The sequence below is a fragment of the Rhodamnia argentea genome, chromosome 7 (genome assembly GCF_020921035.1).
Source record: "Rhodamnia argentea isolate NSW1041297 chromosome 7, ASM2092103v1, whole genome shotgun sequence".
NCBI lineage: Eukaryota > Viridiplantae > Streptophyta > Magnoliopsida > Myrtales > Myrtaceae > Rhodamnia > Rhodamnia argentea.
In genome coordinates, this window is record NC_063156.1 from 25352008 (window position 1) to 25376119 (window position 24112).

Here is a 24112-nt window from a genome sequence, read left to right on the forward strand (position 1 = left end):
AGTTCATCCACGCGAGAGTCATTCCCCCAAGCTAGCGGCAAATTCGAAGTGTCATATGCAAATCGAGTGCAAAAATCAAATTCCGAAAGCGAATTTTCGAATTTAGGTATATCTCTTGATTTGATATTCCGAAGATTATGTTGCTTGTTTTTGCTTGATTTAGTGCTTCAATTACATGATGCCATATTTTGCACTATCAAGTATGTTATCCAGTTAGAGCATCTAAAAATTGGCAGCATATCTTTAATTCGGAAATTGTGTGCTTGAAAATGTAAGGATTGCATATCTCGAAGGTTGTTTTGCAAGATTCAATATTCGATTGCCTTGATTGGAAGATTCGCACGTTAAATTTAGCAACCAAGAATTCTGAATAAATCTTGTGATTTGATTGAGATATTTTGAAATCTTGCTGATAATCTGGTTAATTCAAAAAAAAAAAAAATCTTTTGAACATATCCAAGATACTCAAGATATCAAAAATCTTTCAAAATGTGATCGATTAGGAAAATCTCCTAATCCGTAACTTGCCACACGAGCAAGGATTTGAATTCAACCGTTAACCGTAAGATTACGGATTAAAGATTGGATTCAGATATTTGCGAAATGTTTTCGTAAATCAGTTGAGATATCCACTTTCTTGATTGATTTGATTGGCATAATATCTTTAGAATGAATATTCTCTTGCGTGATATTTAAAATTCTAAAAGATATTGCATTGCATTTTTTTAGATAAATTTGCATCCTTAAATTAAAATCATGTAGATATTTGCACGTTAATCTAATTTTAGAACAAGTTAATTTAGATTTGCATTCTAGGATAGAACATGCATATTTGCATTGATTTTCATGTCTAAAATAATTTATCTTTAATATGTTAGGGATTAGGCAAACCTGAACCTTAAATATGAAAGATAATTATCTTTAGGCATATTTTTATTTAGGGTCATTCATTAATCCAAAAATACAGAAAAATAAAATAAGCTTGCCATGTCATTTGCATGCTAGGTTTAGATAATATAGAATTTGCATGTTTAGGTCTTCAATTAATTCGTAAGTCATGTAGTCATTTTAATTAGATCATAACATCATTTGTACATTAGTTTCATTTAATTGCATGTCATCTAGGTTAGTCATGTAGTTAGATTAATTTCATATGCATGCTTAGGATTTCTCTGCATTTAATTTAATTCATTTTCATCTTAAGGTTAGTCTTTATCCCATTAAAAAGCAAAAAATTCAAAAGTGAGAACAATTTGTCTTGGCGTATGCTTTCTGCAATTACCTTGACTTCTGGATGTTCAATTAATTGATTGTGCAATCGCATGATAGCCTTTGTTAGTGACTTAGGTTAAAATCAATTAATGTTGCCTGACAAAAAATTTTCATGAAATAAAATGGTACCGAAAGGGCGTTAGAGTAATCTAGCGTAATCAAGTCCTCGGACTTAGAATCTCCGGTTCGTAGAAGTAATTTAGTTCTCCCGCTAATTTACTTAGGTTTCTAATCGACCTATCAAAAATGATTAGTGGCGACTCCAATTCAAATATATTTGCATGTTAAGTTGCGATTTGGTATGGACTTGGGAGAGTCCGAGTTAGGTTAGTTGAATAATTAACCTAATAATCCATTAGCCTAGAAACCTGATTTTTAGGTCGCGACATATTACAATTGTGTCAATTCAATCTTTAACTTTTTTTTTGCCAATTATATCTCCAATCCTTTGCAATTGTGCCAATTCAATTCTAAACTTTTTTTTGTCAATTATATCTTAAACCTTTTACAATTGTGCCAATTCATTTCCTCCAACCAATTTTGACCAGCCGGAGCCGACATGAACGCCAACCAACGCCGACCACTCGACGACATAATATTATTATATTTTTAAAAAAAAATTTATATTTCATTTTCATTTTCTTTCCTTTTCTTTTCTTTCCTCTTCTTCCTCTAGCCGGCTAGAGGCAATGGCCAACGAGGTCGACCTCGTCGGCTAGCCATGGCGAGGTCGACCTCACCGTCGCCGGGCAAGGCTCGGCCTCACCGTGGTGCAACCTCTCTAGAATTGGGCAGGTGAGGTCGACCTCATCGGCCGTTGCCAAGGTCCAGTGGCCGGCTCAAGGAAGAAGAGGGAAGGAAAATAAATAAATAAATAAAGGAAAGAATGATTTAAAGAAGAGTTGTGTGATCCGATTAGTTTAGACAATGAATCTAGATTGCTATTAGGAAGGAGAAGAATTAATTTAATTTAGAATCCAAGGGAGTTTCGTGCAATATCATGATTATTATGTTGGTTAATTCGGGGTAGGTTTGTTTCGCAAAAAAATGAATGTTTTGAGAAATATTTTCTTAAAAATAATTGATTATATGCTTACAAAAATGATCGCTTGTATCGCTTACAAAAATAAATAAACGAAAATTATTTTCATTGTCTATGAAGATATTTAGACATAAAAGGATGTTGATAATGGGAACATTTTTTTATTACTAAATTATTTCAAGCGATACAAGTGATCATTTTCAAAAAAGTATTTTCCAAACCGTTCGTCCTTCCGTGAAACAAACGAAACTTGAAACTACGGTTTTATCAAGTTGTTTAAAAAAACTTGCCGTCGGTACTCATTTTTGTACCAAAAGAAGTTATTGGAATTTCACGGGTCAAAATTTAAGATTGAAAGTGATTTTGTGTTTGTTTAATAGCAGCAACTCCAGGTATTTTGGCGGGAAATGAGACTCTTTTTACCCCATATTACCATCCATAGCAATTTGCACCACATGTAATGGATTTCCATAGAATGAAGGTGTTTTTATCTGAAAGCACGAACACTCTCCGGGGCCTCCGCATTTGTGTCGGACACGTGTCCGTGATGCATGTCGAGCACACGCTCCGCCACGCGATTGACACGTGATCAACAAATGTTAAATATCGACACGTGGTGAGCGCTTTGAAATAATAAATGATTTAACAAATGATGGATTAATATTTTTTGTATAAATTCATTCTACGCTCTTTTATTATTATTTATTTATTTATTTGTGGATTTCTATCAAATTAAAATTTTGAAATAATCATAAAAATAATAATTTATCGTGCATATATAATTATACATATTTAATGTACAACGTGTTTCGGCGTATTAAAATTTTTATTATTTGAGTCGTCGTATCGTGCCGCGATTGCATGTCGGTTCCCCTTAGGTTTTTACCACAACTGTCCTAGGCACTCTAATAAAATTCAAGTCCAACGGCGCCATAAATCGACTACCGAAGCAGAAGCGCGAGAGCAGCAAAAAGAGATTGAATCGATCGATCATTCTTTTCATGCATTCTTTCAGAGGTGCTGAAGTTTAACTGCTTACCCCATCTCTATTCTTCTCAATGAAATCTCTTGTGAGGGAGTGCATATTTGGAGAGCCTGTTCTCTTGGATTGTGAAGATTGCTGGTGAAGGCGCGGCATTAATATTTGGTTGGACAGTCAGCTATTGCCCAGAAAATATCTCTAATAGGGTGTATGTCCCCATTAGCAAATAGAGAAGAAACGAGCAATTCATACGAGCACATCACAGTCGTTCGCCGGAGAAAAGTAAAAAGACAAGATCGCCCAGTCAGCTGTCTAAAAGGAAGCGCGGTGTTAATCGTAAACACCAAAATAAAATATTCAAGTATGGCATACAACTGCCAATCGATGTAAAATATATCATAAATACAGATTGAGTGATATCGACAATTTGGATCAGTCATACAACAAACACTAGCCAAAACTATTTTTCCGTTGTCCAAATTTTTCCGTTTTACATGATAGGGCATCATCCTCAGAGCATTAACTAAAACTTCCTGTGAGAGGAGGCACCTTATAGATTAAGCCAAGCACATGATTAACATATTACAAAGACTGAAATGTGAGGAGGTGGAAAGGAAAAACTCTGCCTTTTCACAATGAATGCATTCACATGATATACAAAAAAGAGACAACACATTAACCATTACGCCGAAGATGCCATAGCCCTAGTTTCTTCTCACAAACACCAGCTCCAGTCATTGGTTACCGTCTATTGCAGTGCCTGTTCGGGCCTGAGAGATGCGATTAGCGTAGATAGTCACCAAGCGCAACTGCGTGCTGTTGAGTCCTTCCAAGTAGGGCAGGAATGCTTTGCCAAGCATGATATAGATATCCACCAGACAGAAAACGACAGTCTGTTCCGCACAAAAAAAAAATGGTTAAGGAAGAAGATTTATCAAGTCGCCAAAATGAAATGAGAAGTGAAATTTCATTGTGATTGTACTGATAGTCTGATAATTAGATTATTTTGAGGAAATTCTATGGAGGAACCCAAGGGTTCGCTACATCTGCAGGGACACATATGATGTGCCAGAAAGTTGTATTGCAGGTGGTGCCAGGAGCATGCTTAAAAGGGAATGTCCTATGATATGATAGCAATGCATCCTCCAAGTCTTGAAAACTGAAGCACACGGAATTAACAGACTAATATCTGCAGAAAAGAGCCTTCTGATGGTTTAAGTTAGCAAAACTGTTGGGTCTCTTCAGAAGATAGAAGAGGAACTCTCAAGGTAATCACTCACACAAGAATTAGGTCTTTCTTTTGTCATTTCCCTTAGTTGAGCAGTTACTTATTTCTACTGCCCAAACTAACATAAATAATAGAAAGAATACGCAGTACCTTCCGAACATCTGCACTCTGGTTTCCAAATGCTTCAAAAAGAGCAGGCAAAAATGAAGGCAATTGTGCCATCAATTCCTCTTGGGAAAGACGGCCCACAAGCTGGATACAGGGAGCACGGCTCATTAAATCTATGATAGTGCAGAGAAAACAATGACGAATTACAGAATACGAATCTATTCGAACTATCGACAAATTCCTAGAATTTTAGGCCGGATGGGGAAAGTTCTACCCCACCCAAGCCACAAAAACCATCTGCCACCGTTAGAACCAGGAATCCTATTTAAATACCATGTCCTAAAAAATTGACTGTCAATGAGAATTTAAGACTCACAAGATAATGGTGTATGTGCATAGCAAATTCCAAATTGAAACATATGAAGCATGCACACCAACTTATCACTTTGGATCTCACTTTTCTTATGTTGTTTAAAAAAATCAGGCACAGGCAGTCAGCAACTACGCAAAAATATGTTTATTGTATATCTCATGCATCCGAAATAATATGCACGAAGTTTTCTACACGATGTTGACTAAAATTTATGTTTATGCATCTGCAATTGCGCAAAACTATGTTTATTGTAAATCTCGTGCATCCAAAATAATATGCACAAAGTTTACTTTATTAAATAACACGATGTTCACTAAAATTTATGTTTATGCATCTGCATATGCTAACAAAACTAACCTTTCTAGATAACATTGACAGGACACAAAGGTGCAAAGGTTTCCTTCAAAGAATTAAAAAGATCAGAGTCAAGGTCTTTACCTTTGTCAGACAATTTATACAAGTAACAAGAGTTTTCTCATCTTCAGCAACCAACAATGGAACGATAACCTGCAAAATTGCACATATTTATCACATCTGCTAGTGAGAAGCAAAAGCGTAGACTATATCATTCATCCTCAGTGTCAATAAACACAAGGGCAAAGCGCATAAGCCTCATTAGACTGAGTTCTTATTTGTACACATGCACAGCAGCGGCATGCAAGTACTTTTCTGTGTGTGCCTATGAGGGTGGGTATGCACCCACAGTGAATGTGCGCGCGCGTGTATAAGAGAGAGAGAGAGAGAGAGAGAGAATCCCACATACACTTAAACATCTGAATGGGTCATATTGAGACAAAACAACTGTCAAGCAGTGCTCTCCATCATTTGAAACCTAAGACAAGAAAAGTGAAATTATAAGTACTCTTGAGCCTGAAAACTAAGGGATTACAACAAAACAAACCAAACCAAACCTACCTTGGGGACAATATCTTTTGTCACATGAAGCAGCTTCTCTATTACAATCTCAACTGAATCTTCCATCATATCCTTCTAGAAGGATGATACAGGGGGGACATTAGCAAGCACATCAAAGAAGAAATGACTAGGCATGAGTCTTATACAATAATAAACAGGCAAATCACTTTCAAAAGAAGAGGAACCAGAACAGACCTGGTTTTTAAGCAATTCCATAATTAATGACAGAGCAAGTTCTCGAATGGCAGGATCGTGATCATCTAGCACCTCAAGCACAATTGTCAATATCTGATTGAAGTACTGCCGAGACAGTTAACCATAAGTTCATGGTCCAAGAGACAGTAAAGCAATCAATGTGTGACTGAGCAAGAAAATATGGGTTCAACATCCCAACAAGATGCTCATCAAAAAGTTCCGAGTAAAAATCATCAAGTAGGATCATAATTCACAGAAAAGCTGGTTATCTAACGTATGAAATGTATCCGCTCTTTTAACCAAGTTGGTGCTTTACAAAATGAGAAGCATTTAAGAACCCTCAGATAACTACTCAACGAACAAACCATTCAATAAAGCAACAAATCCTACTTTTAACAGTAATAGCACATTTCTTCCTTCAAAAATCTTTAACTATTGAATTAGTTGAAGAAAACAATCAGCTCCTCATACAAGCAGGCAGTTGAAGTTTCCTAACAGGTCATAAGCTTGACTCCGGACAGATGCTCTTAAATTGATCAGGTTCCTGATCCTTATTTTCCTGCCTTTAGTTGCCTATTTGATGAGCTTATGAAGGTCCAACTTACAGACGCAAGAGACAAATGCTTGTTCAACATTGATGAACATAATGAAAAATAGGCGAGAGAGGAGATAAAGGTTAAATTTGAAAAGCTGCCACAAACCTTTGCCCAAACAGATATGTCATTAGATGCAGATAATTCGACCAACTGTTGAAGTCCCCTGTGCTTATTAGAAAATGCATTATCTTCATTGCCATTGCCAATCTAAAGACGGCAACATAGTGTCAAAATTATCACATCCTTCTTAATTCAAGAACTAATAAATTAAATTTCAATAAAAGCCTCACCAAGTGAAGAATTTGGGGAATGCTAGGTTCAGAGTCCAATAGTGTGTTGCTCTTCCAACTGATAGCTTTTTGAGGATTATTATCTGCCTCCTCTGAAGTTTCATTGCCTAGACCATTACCTCCAGAAGGTACTTGCTCCGAACTGACAAGACTATCGATGTGCAAACGTGGAGTAGGCAGATTTTCTGAGTTCATGCTACGGTCTGAATAATCTATAGGACCAGGCATATAGCCTGTGTTTTGGACACTTAACTCCACCATGTAGTTTGGTTCTCTGGTGTTGGAACTAGGAAAGTCTGAATATAAGTTATACTGAGTATCATTGGAAGCAGCAGGAAAACTTGGAGTAACAATAGATGTCTCTTGACCAGAACTCCACTTCATGGCACCATCGTCCGCAGAACCAGCAGAATACCTTCCAAACAAACTACTATTCTTCGACATGCCAACATAGCCTTCTTCAGAAGATGAACCAACTGTATCAGACGGATCATAAGTCAATTTAGGCCGCTGTCGCTCTTTCTTGTTCTGTAAGAAGTTCATTAAGTCCACTTCAATCCGAGGGGTATACTGCTTAAGTGCACGTCGCAAGGAATTTTGTTGTTCAATTGACAAACTTGACATAAAAGTAAGCAATGCTGTTGAGTCGTAGTGGTTGTAAATAGATATGATGCACGTAATAGCTGCTTCTTTGAGCTTTGTATTTTTATCATGGGCCAATGGAGTCAACTTAGCTAGCCACAGTTTCAATATACCACTGTTACCAGTGCCTTCAGAATTTATACCATGCTTGTTAAACGAGCCAATGGCAAATTCAATCACAGCCAATTTTGCCTTCGGTGACCGCTGCTCATCTAGTGATCGAAGCAAAGCAGGTAATAGAGAATCTACACCATAAGTCTTGCTTACAACATCAAGTGTTGCCAAACATGGTTTCCTGACTAACTCCTTTGGGTCAATCAGCCGTGAGAAAACATGTGGGAGGATCCTCTCCATGTAACTTTCAAAGGGCTTTCGACAAGCAGGAATGACTTCTGCAAGAGTGGAAAGAGCTGCCTGTGCTACTTTATGATGGGGATCATCTAAGTGCTGGAAAAACAACTTCATAACTTTCTCGAAATTCTGAACAACTTCTTGAATGCCTTTGGGTCCTTGTTGTAACAAGGACTGGAGATAATTAAAAGCCGCAACACGGGCTGACCAGTCAGAACTCGGACTGAGTCCCTCACTAAGAGCATCAACTAGAGAAGTTGGACCATCCACCACATTGGCCATCTCCCCCAATGGTATCTGGAAATCATCGAAACTCCTCCTGTTTGCAGACGTCCGACCCCCCACATGTTTTCTCGATAACGGCCTTTGGAAATTAGGTATGTAACTGCTCTGCAAATCCTTGAAGTCTCCATCTCGGTGAGGCATGTCTAGATATTGCCTATCAATATGTGCACTTGTAAAACGTCTAGCCTCTCTAGTATCCCTTTTTTCCTCAATTGAGACTCTTTCTTGTACTCTGTCAGAAGCTCTCTTAGCTGAGTACGAGGAGACTGTTGACAAAGACTCAGTTGCAATTCCACTTCGATATGATAATTTAGTGGAGTCTTTTGAAGCCTGAACTTGAGTCATGATATCGGACAAAATCAAGCCACCATTACGACTACTACCTTTAGTGGTACTTGAGGCAAGGGGGTCTCCAAGAAAAGAGGTTGTGAGATGATTGGAAGCAGGAACAGCAGGCGGAAATGGTGGATCGCGAGAGGATGGAGGGTCAACTCCTGCACTAGGAGCAACAAGGAAGAATTTCAACTGCTAATTAAGGACTCAGACAACCATGCAATACCCTCAAAATATGGTAAATAGTAGGGAATCCTGTGCAGAAAATTTATTATTGAAATTGTCAAGACAAGTAACAAGCAAAACCCGTAGATACCTAGATCCAAACTAGATGACCGAAGAGCAGAAGGATTATGCTTCTCAGAGACATCCAAACCTCTAAGCATGCTTTCAATGGCAGTGACCTTCTGCTTGCTTGAGTGCAACACACTTTCAAGAGTACGTTCACTACCTTTACCAAGGGACTTGGTTTGTGACAGAAGCAACCCAGAAGAGAGAGATGTCCCGGATGTTAAACTTGCACTTCTATCCATCGCCACAATTGCTGAGGTCCCATATCCTGCTAGATTTGTTTGGGCAGACATATGAGGATTGGATGGCATCTGCAGACTTCTATCACGAACAGATGGGGAAGCATGCCTTCTATGTATGCTCCCATCCTCTTCATGAATGGTCTGCATTAAAAGAAGACCAATAAAGGACCTAAACTTATAAGTTACCAAAATCCATATGTTGTATATTAAATAAGCATGTATACCCTTTGAATTACGGGATCAAAGGATGAAAATAAGCGCCGAGACCGCTCTGGCCAAGTTCTTGAAAACATTCTATAGCACATCCTGGCAATTGATCGAACCTGTTCAAATTCAGACATTAAGCACTATGCATACATCTTTTAAGAGAAAGCACAATTTGATCCACAGTTCATTCCACCTAAACATTACATCAACATCAACATCACCTTAATCCCAAACTAGTTGGGGTCGGCGGTCGATGAACCCAAAAAATAAATAAAATAAAAGCAAGACCGATTGAGGGAAAAAACATAATTATATAAAAATAAATATAAATATATAAATATGTAGGGAAAAATGACTAAAAAGGACAGTCCGGAACATAGGAATTCTGCCCCTCCACAATGCTAATAGCTTTCCTCCACTCCGTCCTAAGACAAACCGTACGCCAATCTATTTCCCACTTCATTAAATCTTGTTTTACTACTTTCCTCTAGGTAAGTTTCGACCGATCTCTTCCTTTCTTCACGTCATGCTCTCGGTAACAAACTTTTATTCTAACCGAAGCATATCGAGATCTTCAAAAAATATGCCCAAACCATCTCAATCTATGTTCTCGCATCTTTTCTGCCACCGGTACTACTCCAACTTTTCGTCGAATATCTTCGTTTCTTATTTTATCCATCCTTGTATGACCACACATCCACCTTAACATCCTCATTTCCGCTACTCCCATTTTATGCTCATGTTGCCTCTGTGCTAGCCAACATTCAGCTACGTATAGTATTGCTGCCCTTATCATTGTTCTATAAAATTTTCCTTTTAGCCTAAGAGGGATTTTGCTATCACACAAAAACTCTGATGCATCGCGCCATTTCATCCAACCCGCTCCGATTTTATGGCTTACATCCTCATCAATCTCTCCCTCCTTTTGCAATATAGATCCCAGATATCTAAAAGCATCTTTCTTGGGTACCTCTTGTCCAAGCATATTTACGGATTCTTGATCTCCTCCTCTTGCCATGTCGAACTCACGCTTCATGTATTCGGTCTTATTTCGACTTAACGTAAATCCTTTAGACTCTAATGTGCTTCTCCATAATTCTAAGCCCTAGTCTCATCAATAAGCACAATATCACCCGCAAATAGCATACATCGCGGCACCTCATCTTGGATATCTTTTGTTAGCTTAGCCATAACTAGGGCAAAAAAATAAGGACTCAAAGCGTAACCTTGGTGTAAACCTACTATGATTGGAAAATAACTTGATGTGCCATTACAAGCCTTCACACATGTAGTAGCACCATCATGCATATCCTTGATTGCCTCTACATACTTTGAAGGTACTTTTTTCTTCTCAAAAACCCACCACAAAACCTTTCTTGGAACCCTATCATACGCCTTCTTAAGATCAATAAACACCATATGTAAGTCCTTCTTCTTTTCTCGATATCTCTCCATCAACTGTCGTATCAAAAAGATAGCCTCCATGGTAGATCTTCCCGGCATAAATCCAAATTGATTTATAGAGACCTTGGTCCCTATTCTTAAACGATGCTCAATAACTCTCCCCCACAACTACATTGTATGGCTCATAAGCTCAATGCCTCTATAGTTGGAACAACGAAAAAGCCATTTAAAGGATGGACTATTGCACAGCGACAAAATCAAGCAAGGTCAGCACAGCCTTTCTCTACAAAGAGTGCCCACATCAACCCGACATTCATACATCGGCTAATGAAACCATGGACACAGTTAGAAATGCCATTATAGATCAAGGCTATGAACACAGAAATTCCCTCTTAAGCTTAGCTACAAGGTGAAACGCAACATAAGAAGCTATGTGGCTTGCCACTTTTTCAGGCAATTTCTACAAACATTACGCTGAAGTACATCTGGCAGCAGTAATGATCCAATAATAGTACCGTACTATGACTAATTGTCTTGCCAAGTAAGAGGTTGATAAGCAACCTGTCCAAGCTCAAATAGCAAGTATCAAACTTTTCATTTGCTATTTAAATGATTCAGTCTCAAAATTCCAACCAAGAATAGAATCCCTATGGTCAACTTGGGGAAGTCATCTATGAATAATTCATCTAAACTCCATGCATGTAGTGTTATATAACTTTTTCAAGTTTGGTTTAAGGACTATTAAGCCCACATATCTGCTAGTGTGAGTAAAGAATGCCAAATCTAGATAAGATGGGGCCTACACTAGATTTTTCTAATAGAATAGTTTCTTCCCACTCTTTGATACTTAAATATAGGGAACAATAGGCTAAAAAGCAGCACTGTAAGTTTGCACAACTGCAGCACAAAATAACCAAGGGCAGCTGATCCAATGCCCAAGAAAGAGTGAAGGGCCAGGAATCCATTTGACAATTTGAAACTATGCCACAAGATTTGGACTTAGAAATAAGAGCTCATATCACCAAAAACCCCAAACGAATTTATGTATCACAAAAACTCCCAAACCGGTACACATGTGACACATTTATCCCAAACTAATTTTTGCATAAATAAAAAATCATAAACTGGTACACCGTGCCACATTTACCCCAAATCGATATATCCATGCCACATTTACCCCAAATTGTGGTTAATCTCGTAGTTTTTGGGGCAAACGTGGCACGTATATACCAATTTGAAGTAAATGTGACGCAAGTGTATCAATTTGGGGTTTTTGTTGACATGAAACTTACTTTGGGGTGAATGTGGCATGGGTACACTAGTTTGAGGTAAATGTAGCACGAGTACACTAGTTTGGGGTAAATATGGCACGGGTAAACTAGTTTGGGGTAAATGTGGTACCGGTGTACCCGGTTCAGAGTTTTTGTGACACAAAACTTAATTTGTGGTAAATACGACAAGTATCGGTTTTGGGTTTTTGATGATACTAACCTTAGAAATAACTACTCCAATGGCAAAATAAAAACTTACTCTCGTCCTTAGTGGAATAATACTGTGACAAACACAAGGACTTGTTATGATATTCAAGAAATAATGCAGAAAAAAAGGCATCATAAATAAAACATAAAATAGAGAGTTATTATGGATGCCAAAAGGATTGAAAAGTCCATGTAATGGAAGGAAATCTTTTAGTTGGATAGTGCATAAGCCCACAAGTAGGACTAGATAAGCAGCTACAAAAGAAATCCTTCTAGGGGAGTAAGTACAATTTCAAGGGATCCCAGAAAGAAAAAAACAGTTTCATAGAAAAGCATTTGTCTGGTCATTTGGGCAAAGAATGGAGGAATACAATAGTGTCATTAAGCTAAAGTTTTTAGGATAAATTTTAATGACCAGAAGGCTATTAAGGACTCAACGTCAACATATGATCTTATGTTAACTAGTTGTTTCTTTGAGATAAGAAAGCTTGCCCGAGGTTGTTTAGTCATGGTTAAAACCAATCACAAGATGTTCTTTGATTTATTGGAGAGGGACTACATTAAGAATGGAGGCCTAAAAGGACATGAGTAGGAATCTTAAAGGACCTTGAAAAAGGAATGGTACTTGGTATGGCCCAATAAAATCAAAACATCCACTTGATCATCCTCCTTTAGCAGCAAAAAACTCAGTACATGTTTAGTTTTGCCCCTACCACCCAAAAATACGTGGCCATTGAACACATTCATTTGTGGGAGAACAAAACGGGACTAGACAGCTTCACAAAACTCCACTTGATACTACTTGAGTCGAAATATCCCATTCCTTCTATATTAACAGCCTAAGAATTATGACAAATAGCTAGATCTTGAATAACTAATCTAAGTCACCAAAATTGAAGAAGTTATTACTATGGCCCCAGCAGAAAGCATCATTTCACAATCTAATATCTCCACACTTAGGTTACTCCAAGAAGTGTGATTTAGTTTGCATCACAACTGTGGACCAAATCCATTTCGAGCCCCATCATGAAATTATTGAAACTTAAAAGAAGCACTAACAGGCATACCTCACTCATTGCATCGCCAGCACAACATCTTATAAGATCTTCATATAGATCGGCTGATCGCTGGATTTCCGGTGCATCAGCCCAGTGTTCTAATATTAACAATGCATATTCACAGCACCTGGCATTAAAAGTTAAAAATCGTGATTGGAAAGAAGAAAAGAAGAAATAAGGGAAACGCAAGAGGATAAGGGAAACGCAAGAGGCAAAGGGAAGGGGGTACATGGGGGGTCAATTGTTTGTTTTGTACAAAACAAAGAGAGAACTTTACAGGAATGTTTATGCATCATGGAGAAGCTGAAGTACCTTGAGCGAAGTACTGCATTTCGGTCATTTTTCGCACAATCAGCAATACGAGGAAGTACCCGAGCAACCTTGCAATTTTGTAACATCTGAAAGAAAGTTTCAGATGCTATATAAAAAGCGCAACACAAGTGGAAGGACATAATATCATCACATGGAAACTTACCGTTTTTATGCAGTTATCTGCAGACTCTGCAATCACAAGTACAGTAATCACAACTAACTTGAAAAGCACCTGCACCAGATATAAACTAACCATCAAATTAGTAGACTAGCCAGAAGTCTCATCAGCTGCTCGACTTTAAAGTATTTTGGTTTACTCTTTCTTTTGCTGTTCTCTATATGCACCTTAAGTAAATAACAACATTGCAGTTGCATGACATTTATATAGATGATTGTATATTTTCCAACCATACATCAATAATTGAAATAATGTTTATTAAGTGGTGATAATAAATATAACCCTCCTTACCAAAAATAAATAAATATAACCCAACCATATAGTCAAGAAATACATAATTTATGAATGGTAAACTTTGAAATTTTAGATGTCATTGATGTTTTTTTTTTTAAAATCTATTCAAGGATAGCTTACTGATTTTAGAAAAAGATCAGAATAGCTACTTTTTTAACTTTATGTTTAAAGTCACTACGCTCATTAGTATATCTTTGCATATGTACATCAATTATAAGCGTGAGAGAATTTATGTAATCAATATCACATGTAGAGAGTTTGAATGGCTCTCATTCAGTAAAATCAAGAGAGTACATAAGTTTGAGTGGCTCTCGTTCAGTAAAATCAAGGAAGTACATATAATATGTCATAAGTATACTATAATGAGATGAAAATTGAGTGACATCTCTTCTAGTGTACAACTATTCATATCGCCAAGAAGATTTAACTCTATTATTGAGATTAAGTCCATATACCAAATACATAATTTAACAATTGAATTTTCTTTCGAATGTTAGAGATTAGTGCAATGGAATTAATTTGTTATATGGAAATCAATGTAAACAGTAATGGCCTGGAGCTTTGGTGGGAGCGTGACATGTGGCCTAACCACAAAACTACACTTTACCCAATTTTCTAAGTTTATATAACATATACAAAGAAGTCAAAATTAGAAAAACCAAGAGAAGCAAAATTACCGGGATGAAAATCTCAGCACAAGCCTCAAAATCTCCTAAGAGTTCCTTAGATAGAAAGCATAACAGATGGCAAGCCTTCAAACACAAGGAGATTATATTGTTACCAGAGAGACCACACTGAAAATGGGGTATAAGGAGACATTACTTGTAAAATATTTGCCTATACTTTGGTCCACATGTCTAGCAAGAAACAGAGCAGATGAAAACTGCACAGATCATTATGTCTTGTACATTTATAGCCAATTCTCCTAACAGCATACCTCCATGATTGATAACATTAAGGCGTAGGAAGCACAGAGAAAAGTTCTACATCAAAAAAATCTTCCTTAAGGGCATTGTTGTGAGGTTTGATGATAAAATCATATATGAAACAAGAAATAGACATGCCTAAGCTGCCTGAAAGCCACATGGTGCCATATATGCAGAGATCTAATAATTAGTTACCATGCTGAAATTTCAAATGAAATAAGGTGAGAGATGGCAGATTAGCAGAGTTTGCTGAAGATAACATCATGCGAAATAAAGGTACTATACTGGAAGGTGAAAACATGATGGAGTATAATGTCATGGTACTCCCACAACCACGTCATGGTTGACCGTCAATCAATAGTATGTCGGCGCGAACAACCACATTAGAGTAGCGAGTTTTGACCTCCTGTGTTTGTCAAGTGTCAGGTGAGCGAAACTTGCGGACTGAAAAAATGGTTGATACAAATTGACTTGCGGGGAGCTTGCGTGCAGAACTTGCTGGACTTGGTGATAGCAACGCTTCCAGATGATAAGATTTGCAAGTTCGCTTATGTTGAGATGGTACTTTGTTTGATCTTGGTGGTGTTTTTGGGTTGCATGCAGAGGAACGTGTGGTCGGGATTGGGATGTTTGGATGGTTTTCCATCTTTTTGTAGGCGTTTTTTCATAGAGGCAACAAAGTGAAGCAATGAAGATTAAAGTGCAGGAGCTTGGGTCAACTTGAGTTCATGTACATTCAGCTATATGAATCTTACTTGTTACTGGTTGCTCAATGGAAAATAGTCTCGGACCAGTGAAAGATTAAGAACTAAATGGCGCATGCATTGCACAATAGACTACTGTTTTTTCATGTAATGCATGGTCAATGCACTGAGAACTAGGGGCTGTCTAATTGGATTCTTACATATGGAGATTGTTTGCATTGGTTGTTTCAACGCTGGTTTTGATACTGGTCTTCGAATGTTTCTATTCTTTTTCTTTTTTGCATTTTTTGATTTGCTTCATTCATGACAAGCAATCCCACAGGCAACAGTCTCATGCCCATAAATGTGGTTTCATTCAAAAGAAAATGTAAGTAGGCCATGTATATATCTATGCCGCAGGTAATAGTTTCATGCCCTCAACAAAGTGGTCAAAATGGTGATTAGAAACTTGAAATGTAAATCTCAGAGTTAGATGGCATCAACAAGATATATGAAAATGTACATGCACACCTGCTTAACTACGCTAGACCTTCGGTCTGACAACTGCGTGCTGAGAGGTCCCATGAGTTGCTTCAGGAGTCCCCTGAAACATGCATATTCTGATGCACCTGGAGTAAGGGACAATAACGCAGTCAAGTGATAGAAAAATCCAAATCCTGGCAAACCCTAAAGCATACCCAGGCTAGCAAAAGTTGACGGGATCTTCTATCAATCCAAGAAAACTCAATGCACAAGAAAGCTGTTGAAGTTGCTTGTAGCTCAAGATGAAGCAAAATATGCAACACAATTTGGAAAAGAAATCCACTTTATCATGAAAGGAAGAGACCAAAACATATCCAATGCAGTATTTCACCACATACAGAACATTGAGAAGATGGAACCATTGTAACTAACCAAATGCCTCAATGATGGAATTTTAGACAAATAATTGCCTTCAACTTCTAGATGCTTAAGTGATATGTATGTTCGCCTTTCCCAAGACCTAGATTTGCATCACCAAACATGCACTCTCACCAAGGGCCATCCCCATGCGATCGGACCTCTCTTTTTAAAAAAAGTACTCATGTCCATCGTCACAGTGGGGAAGGGGCACTGCCACTGCCACACCTAGCAAGGGATAATCAGGTTGCCAACGAGACTCAGAAATCTATTGTCAGCAACGAAAAAGTTTTTGAGAGCATTATCCACATACACCATAAAGGCATGCTACAACGTAATATTGTACTTCATACATCTCTTTTACCAGACAAGGCTAAGTTGCCCTTCTCAACTATGTTACCAAAACAGCATTAAAGAGTGAAAAAGCTAACAACGGATCATTAGGCAGAAAATAACCTCCGGAAACAAGTCCTTCAACTTGCTGCATGGCAACAATGCGCACAGACCAGTCTTTATCTGGTACAAGAGTAGAGGCAATCTTCTCAAATTGCATTATTAGCTCTTTCTCTGAATAGACCTTTATTGGTTCTATGGGTTTCTCTGTATCATCACCTTCAGCTGCATTAAGGAAAGAGAGGCTAAAAAGAGCTAGTCAAGGCATCAGTAAAACCATTAAGATGTATGCTTTGAGCGCTCTTGATGAAGCCCTATGTCAAATGCTCTCTTCTTAGCAAGAACACTAAATCTCCAGAAAGGTATATCCACAATATTAAAAATCCATGTCTATGATGTGTAATACAACTGATTCCAGGAAAACACCCTAAAATGACCATGAAAATAAGTTGTTTATTCCGCAATATAATAGAAATTGCACATTACTGTGACCATAGCCAATGACAATGGCTTGAAATGAAAAAGAAACTGCCAACAAGCTGATAAAATTAAACTCAAAAACATAAGTAAAAGAACTAATCCTCCCAGGGACCTGTTGCTACTACGTAAGAAGATCAATGCCAATAACCAAAAGAAAATCAGCCGTTAATGCCACAACAGTTCTAAAATATTATAATCGATACTGCGATAAATCACACCCCCTACCCTTGTAGCATCAATTTTCAACAAACAACAGACCAAGTTGCCAAGTGAAGGGACTAACATCTACCGCATATGCACATCTATTATCAAGGTCTGAGGAGTAGCCCAAAAGAAGAAAGGAAAAGGCTTTTAATTTTTTTTTGGACCATTGCCTCCAGTTTAGGAACTCCTATTTTGGGTTAGAAGAAATCACCAAATCTTGAATGTAATACCAAGGAAAGCGTTTCCTAGACAAATACGCAGAATAGAAGTTGCTCAGCAGTTCTCAGGCTATCACAAATGATCTTCCCCTACTAATACAGCAGTTTACAGTTTCAAGGCATATGCAAAACTATGAGTTGTCAGGGAGGAGAGCATGTGATTTAAATGGAAGAAGAGCGAAAGAAGGGGAAAGTGGTCACACTATTCTCTTAAATGAGACAGAAAAGGATGAAAATTTGTTGTTGGGCTGACTTGACTCATTTCCCTCAAATATCAAGAGAAAGGGATGAGTTAGTTGAGTCAATATCCCAAAGTGACATTATATAAAGGATATTGTTGTCACTTATATTCCAAAAAGCCTAACCTTGCTTTCGTTCCATTTAATTTCCTTTCTTCTAGATAATAAAATATACAGCAAGATGCTCTCCCTCCACTTTATGATTCTTCAATACATTCTTTTGTAATTCTTTACACGCAACTTTCTCCCCAAATTGGTATTGTACGAGTCAAGTGCTATCAGTTAAGCATTATGAGTCTTTCCCTAGAAGGTGATAATGCGAACCTCCAAAAAGAGAAGCTCCCCTTGAGGAGTTCTTTGCTCTGGGACTGCTTCTTTTGTAATTAATGCTCACTGGCTTCATTTCTCCAGCAGCAACCTTGTTGTTAAGTCCATCTAAAGAGCGGTTTTGGGGTTCAATTCTCTCTAGTCTTGCATTAATATCTTTTACCTGCATTCACATGTCTTTATATAACAAAAGAAGAAGAAAAGGTAACATAAAGAGTCCTCGTGGTGGGCAAAAAGATCAAAGAAGAAATCTATGTACCAAAATAATCTGACATCAATGATGGAGTCTAATATTGTCGATGTTTTTGAAGAACAGAATCAAGAAAAGAAATTCAGTGAATAAGAAAGTTTTCAAATGACTATTCACCATGGAAGCAGGAAGAGAATGACGCTGAAGTTCATCACGAAATTGATCACCCGCTTGAGCATACATTTCCTGCCATTAAACTCCCAAATTAATATAATAGAGATTCTACGCTATAATTAGATGAACCAGGGAGATTGAGTACAATGAGAATTTAAAAGTTCAATACAAGTATCTTAAGAATATTATCTGTTATTCCCGGTTATATAAGTTTAATCAATCAAATCTACTACAATGACCAAACCTAAGCAAAGAATAATCACTTTCCATTAATTGGAACAATTAGACCAATCATCGGGACACTATACGGATATGAACAGCCAGTAATTGTTTTGAGTTCTGCGTTCAAAGACAAGTTGAGAAGATAAGACACTAAATCATTTAAGTGAGCCATACTGCTGATCAGTGTACTGGCTATGACATTGTGAAGAAGAACATTAAAAATTCACAGGGCAAAAGAACAATTGCAGAAAAGAAGACAGTTAGCATAATGTAACATGCGAAATCCATCAATCATGAGTCATTGCTTCAATTGGAATTGTGGCTACTTTCACAATAAGAACCTTCACCTGCATCCTACAGCAGTCATTTTCTACTATTAACGAAACTATCAATCCAGCTAACAGTTCAAGCTTAAGCTGTTCTTGAACCAGATATGACAATAAACAGCTTTTAAAGTAAATAGAGTGAGATAAGGTTCAACTCCCAACTGACTTAGTCCAAGGGCACAACCGGACTAACGTTTGAAAGCAAGGTTGCCGCAAGTATATAATATAACATAATAATCACATTGACAAATTCAGATTAACAATAAATAGTACTGCAAAGTAATTTCAAGAACTTCTCTGACCTCAATGCATGAAATAGCTGCTTCCCTAACACCATGATTGGAGTCATTCAACATCTGTAATATCTGGTGATTGAAAAGAGTCAATTAAATCCCACTTTAGTGAAGATAAAACGGAAAAGCTGAAGAGCAGTGTTGCCATCCAGATAAGTCAATGATCATACAGGAGGAAGAATTGCCCGCTGAAGGGGAAGCTCCGTAGATGCAAAAAGGCTGATAGCAGAAGTTACAGTTCGAGCGAACTCTTCTCTAATCCTCCAACTTTTGTGTGTCCAGGCATAAGAACCTGCTCTTTCCACAATAATCGTCGGAGAAGAGACCTGGACCATTCAACATGTCAATTCAAATCCCCTTTTCTTGTTCAGTTTGTGCATGTGAAAACAAGAACCTCAATAACATGAATCCATTCCTGGAGATATCTACATGTACCCAATGAGCAGAAAAGATACGTATCTCATGGCACTGGTGTTTCTGAAGTATTCTAGTTCCCCAGTTCACTTTTGGACTGCTAGTCTGAGAGTTGCCGAAGGAGAAACTTTTCACCTCAGATGAAGGTAACAAAGGACCAATTCCGTGATAGAGTTGCAAAGCTGATTTTCATTTTATGTTTGTTTATCCTTAGTTCTCACGGTCAGTTTGAAAAAACTACAGGGTTTCCTTGCACTAGAACGGCCAGAAACAACTATATTAACCAAAGCAAGGTCGCATATGTTGAATAACTCCTCAACACTAGTGCCTCTATACCATTAATCTTTCCGTTCACTCAGTCGAGGACAGCCAACCACAGAATTGGAACAAAATAAGAACATCAACCAACCAATCAGGGTGAGAGGAGAGCATCTGTCCAACCAACCCTTCTTTGGTATTTCAACAACCAATACGCCAAACGCTTGTACATTTGAAAATAACACAACATGAACCGACGCAGAATTCAATGCAATGGACCACGCATAAGTACATGCGATTGTGCATTCACTCTAATTACCTCCATCAGAGTGAGCAAGAACCGCCTAGCAGCATCCCTAACAGGATGTTTACCGTCGCCGAGTCGCTCGACCACCGCGGGGACGAGCGCATTGAAATGCAACTTCAGGTGCTCGCCGGAGAGCACCGCGGCGGACGCCAGGGCCTGGAGCGCGCCCTGGCAAACCCTGAAGTTGTTGTCCTTGAGGAGATCCAAGCAACAGTCCACCAGCGACGTCGTCTCCGCGGCGGAGAGGCCCTTCCTGGAGGCTTCCAGGAGCTGGTGGAGCCGCTCCACCCCGGCCATCCGCTCCTTCGTGTCCTTGGCGCGGGCGAGCTCCAAGGCCTCCTCCATCGGAAACGATGACGATGAACTGCGCTCGGATCTGGCGCGCCGGAGGTTAGATCTACGCCAGTTGAGGATAGAAGCGGGAGGAGCCGGCGATGTGATTCGAGCGAGGATGAACCAATTGAGTGTTGAGTTTTCAAAACACGACAATGGCGAAGTTAGAGAGAGAGAGAGAGAAGATTTAGCGGTAGAGTGCCGCTAACTCGGTGAGAGCGAGCGAGCGAGAGAAGCTTGAGCGACGGGCGAGATGAAGGCGAGCGCCGTTCGTTGGAGAGTGGTTGAGATAATTGCCACTCGTAATCGATCGAATTTACGACTTATGCCACCGCGTTTGACTTTAAGTCGACCCACACACCTAGCGAGCTCCTACGTAAGGTCGAAATGTCCGATGAAAGTATGCTTCCCTCGCTCGTGATTTTTGTCGAAATTCCGTCTAAACAAGTTGACATATATGTCTGACCAGAAAAAAAAAAATTTGACATATAGGAGCTAGAGGAACATGACTCAATGATCCAACATTATTCAAGTACGCTAAGCACAGCCACATTTAAGTACACTTCAAATTCGTCCCTAACCAAAGAGAAATGAAAGAGAAGAAACGCTAGAAAATACACCCTCTTGCATAATGGACTTCCACAAAACACTGAGAAAATGGAACTAGTAATTGGGTCGAATATATCCATGCACGGAGAGCCGTCACCGTCAAGTGCGAGAGTCCAAGGCCATGATGGTGCTCAGGTTCATGGGGCTCATGTACTGGGTGGACCCGCTCAAGATTTGCTCGACTATGAGCCGATTCGCGCGCTCCGAAGGGTGGAACGGGTCCCAGAATGCGTACACCTTCCGATCTGGGCACAGGTTCGACGCCACGTTGCATAACCCTAGTCCGTTGTAGGGGCCTTGTCCGCAACACGCCACTTTCGAGGTCACGAAACCTGATCACCAAAATTGAGTCAAAGTTCCAAAATTTCATTAGATGGAACACAAGCGTGCTAGGAACAAAGATTTTTTATAATTGTGAGAAATCGTAAGAAAAAATATATAGATTTTTTTTTTTGTTGGTCGAATGGCCCAGCGAAAAATGATATCCAAGGTTAGATGAATAGTAATCTGGCACCTCTGATAACCGTGATTCTTCGGTTGGGCTAAGCCCAAGCCCACGATGAATGTCCCGGTTCAAAATTCAAGAATTGGGAATGTGACAAGAATCCAAGGGGAAACCAAATCTCATGCAGATTATTACTAACAAACGTTAATTAGCAATGACATCGTAAGGGGGATCGAACCGAATTTGGTGGGGTTGTTGATGAAGTCCATGTTCATTCGAAAGGCATTGGCGGCAATGAACACGTCGGAGCCTATCTCGCGGTTGAGCTCCTTAAGCATTTGGACGAGCTCTGGGTTGAATATCGCGGCCGCCTGCTGCAGCCTGGGTGCGCATTCCCCGTTCCTGCTCCCCGTCATGGCTAATTCGGCCGGGACACAGCCCAACGGTCCCGTGCCGGTGACCAAAACCCTCCGAGCCCCTAACTCGTAAAGCCTCTACAGTGTTCAACAACCCCAGTTGAGCATCACAACTAAACAGATGATAGAGCTATGCATGAAGCTTCCGTAGATATGAAAATTACCCTGAGAACTTTCTGGTACTCGGAGATGATATATCGGGAGTACTCCGGGATGGTGAATTGGCGCGATCTCGCGGATATGGGGGTCAAGAAGTAGTTATTGACCCAGTCGTTGCCGCCGAGAGTGATGAGGACGAGGGCTTGGTTCACTCGCTGCCGTGCCTGAGCCGGGCCGATGAGCGCACCTAACCTCTGCTGATACTGCTGAAATAATTGCAATTGCCTGGCGATTCGTATGATGTTTACCTGCACAAACATGAGAATTCGCTCAATCAGATGCAGCTGATACGATGTTTGGCTTGTACTTCCATATTGTGATGGAAATGTGCTAGCGACGGGAATAAAGCTGATGGACATACAAACTGAATTCCGGTGTCGTTGAGGATTCCGATCCCGGCCGAAGCGAAATTGGCGCCAACAAGTAGCCTTTGTCCGGTCAGTTCCGGGCTTAGGTACGGCAATGTGGGTTCTGATCCAATTTTCTCACCTGCATATTTTCACATGTCAAGTCAGTGAGCAAAAGGTAGAGAAGGAAACACCGATGTAGCGAGGACGATAAGCCTCGGACGTACTGATAATGTCCGGGATGTTGAAGCCATTCGAGAACCGCCCCGTGGGCCTGTGAGTCGGGTAGTCGATGCCGTACGGTGGAGAGTCGGCGCGGGCGGTGGTGGCCAAATAGTTGTTGTTGCCGCTATCCACGAGCGAATCCCCGAACACGAAGAATGCACGAGCTGCCTCGGCTCGAGGCGCGGTGACCGACATGAGAATCCCCACCAGGAGTGTGACCACAAGAGCCCTGGAAGTACCAATGCAGGCCACCTTACACATGTTTGGAGAGAGGTATAGGCAGACGGTCTCTCTTTCTTGGGGTACCGTGGCCGTTAGCTTTGTGCATGGTGGATGCAATGGGATGGTTTATATAAAGAATTTATCAGGGTGCTGAACTTGGGCTATTTTTCTCTTGGAGGGATTGACGCGATCTTATTGGTTTCACGTCATAAATAATTTATTTCTATACAGTGAAATAGTCGTATCGAGACCCGACGCATGTAAGTTTCAAATAACAAAAAGCGAGATTCTATTTTTGTTAGGTTCATACAACGGTCCATTCCCGTTTCCTTGCCATCCTAGAAGCTTGTTAAGGACCGACGCTTACCCTGAGCTAAGAATCACTTCCCGTCCTCATTGAATCTAGTTTCTACACATGTGAATCAGTTGCGATTTCAGTTGATTTAATTTGAAATTTTTACGGAAGGGAAGGAAAAAAATCTGTTCTTGTTGGATCTCGAAATCATTTTCGCTCCCCTCCTTTTTCAATAATATGCTATGACTTGGATTACATTTTCATGCCCGTTCTATTTTTGTTCTCTCCTTCCTAAAAGTAGAAGGGAAACGAGAGCAATTTACGCACCCCTTAAGTCTCGCTTGCTGCGGGGGGTGGTTGGCATGAAATTTAATGGAGCCTTGTATGCATAGAGACGAGAGTCAAAATGGCTACATGGATGAGGAGGTCCA

General features: G+C 39.4%; 2 protein-coding genes and 2 long non-coding RNA genes across 7 annotated transcripts in view; 2 read left to right on the forward strand and 2 right to left on the reverse strand.

Moving 5' to 3' along the window:
* Window positions 1-10044, forward strand: part of LOC125316037 — a 24273-nt gene extending 14229 nt beyond the window's left edge. The window contains exon 3 of the long non-coding RNA XR_007199346.1: window positions 9923-10044. This is a non-coding gene — a long non-coding RNA (uncharacterized LOC125316037). The remainder of the gene's footprint in view (window positions 1-9922) is intronic.
* LOC115728771 (CLIP-associated protein-like) lies at window positions 3646-21139 on the reverse strand. Of its 3 annotated transcripts, XM_048282844.1 has the most exons (22): window positions 20643-21138; window positions 19822-19977; window positions 19661-19723; window positions 18814-18882; window positions 18444-18609; window positions 17042-17203; window positions 16217-16314; window positions 14754-14828; window positions 13768-13836; window positions 13605-13690; window positions 13302-13419; window positions 9370-9468; window positions 8929-9286; window positions 7002-8773; window positions 6817-6918; window positions 6116-6220; window positions 5921-5995; window positions 5769-5837; window positions 5444-5512; window positions 4675-4776; window positions 4018-4189; window positions 3646-3965 (listed from the first exon to the last, which is right to left on the reverse strand). In XM_048282844.1, exons 1-21 carry the CDS (start codon window positions 20973-20975, stop codon window positions 4031-4033), a joined length of 4305 nt encoding a protein of 1434 aa, XP_048138801.1. In that variant the 5' UTR covers window positions 20976-21138; the 3' UTR covers window positions 3646-3965; window positions 4018-4030. The 3 variants fall into 3 exon arrangements, with proteins under 3 accessions (XP_048138801.1, XP_030515015.1, XP_048138802.1); XM_030659155.2 differs by having other exon boundaries at window positions 3646-4189; window positions 5921-5992; XM_048282845.1 differs by lacking the exon at window positions 4675-4776 and having other exon boundaries at window positions 3646-4189; window positions 20643-21139.
* Window positions 5910-23495, reverse strand: LOC115728774 (GDSL esterase/lipase At4g28780-like). 2 transcript variants are annotated; one of them, XM_030659165.2, is made up of 5 exons: window positions 23167-23495; window positions 22954-23081; window positions 22598-22840; window positions 22191-22511; window positions 5910-5920 (listed from the first exon to the last, which is right to left on the reverse strand). In XM_030659165.2, exons 1-4 carry the CDS (start codon window positions 23423-23425, stop codon window positions 22212-22214), a joined length of 930 nt encoding a protein of 309 aa, XP_030515025.1. In that variant the 5' UTR covers window positions 23426-23495; the 3' UTR covers window positions 5910-5920; window positions 22191-22211. The 2 variants fall into 2 exon arrangements, with proteins under 2 accessions (XP_030515025.1, XP_030515023.1); XM_030659163.2 differs by lacking the exon at window positions 5910-5920 and adding an exon at window positions 21437-21904 and having other exon boundaries at window positions 22256-22511.
* On the forward strand, window positions 21309-21574 carry LOC125316036. Its single transcript, XR_007199345.1, has 2 exons — window positions 21309-21422; window positions 21456-21574. It is a non-coding gene; the product is annotated as an uncharacterized LOC125316036 (long non-coding RNA).
* Window positions 23496-24112: the final 617 nt, after the last annotated feature.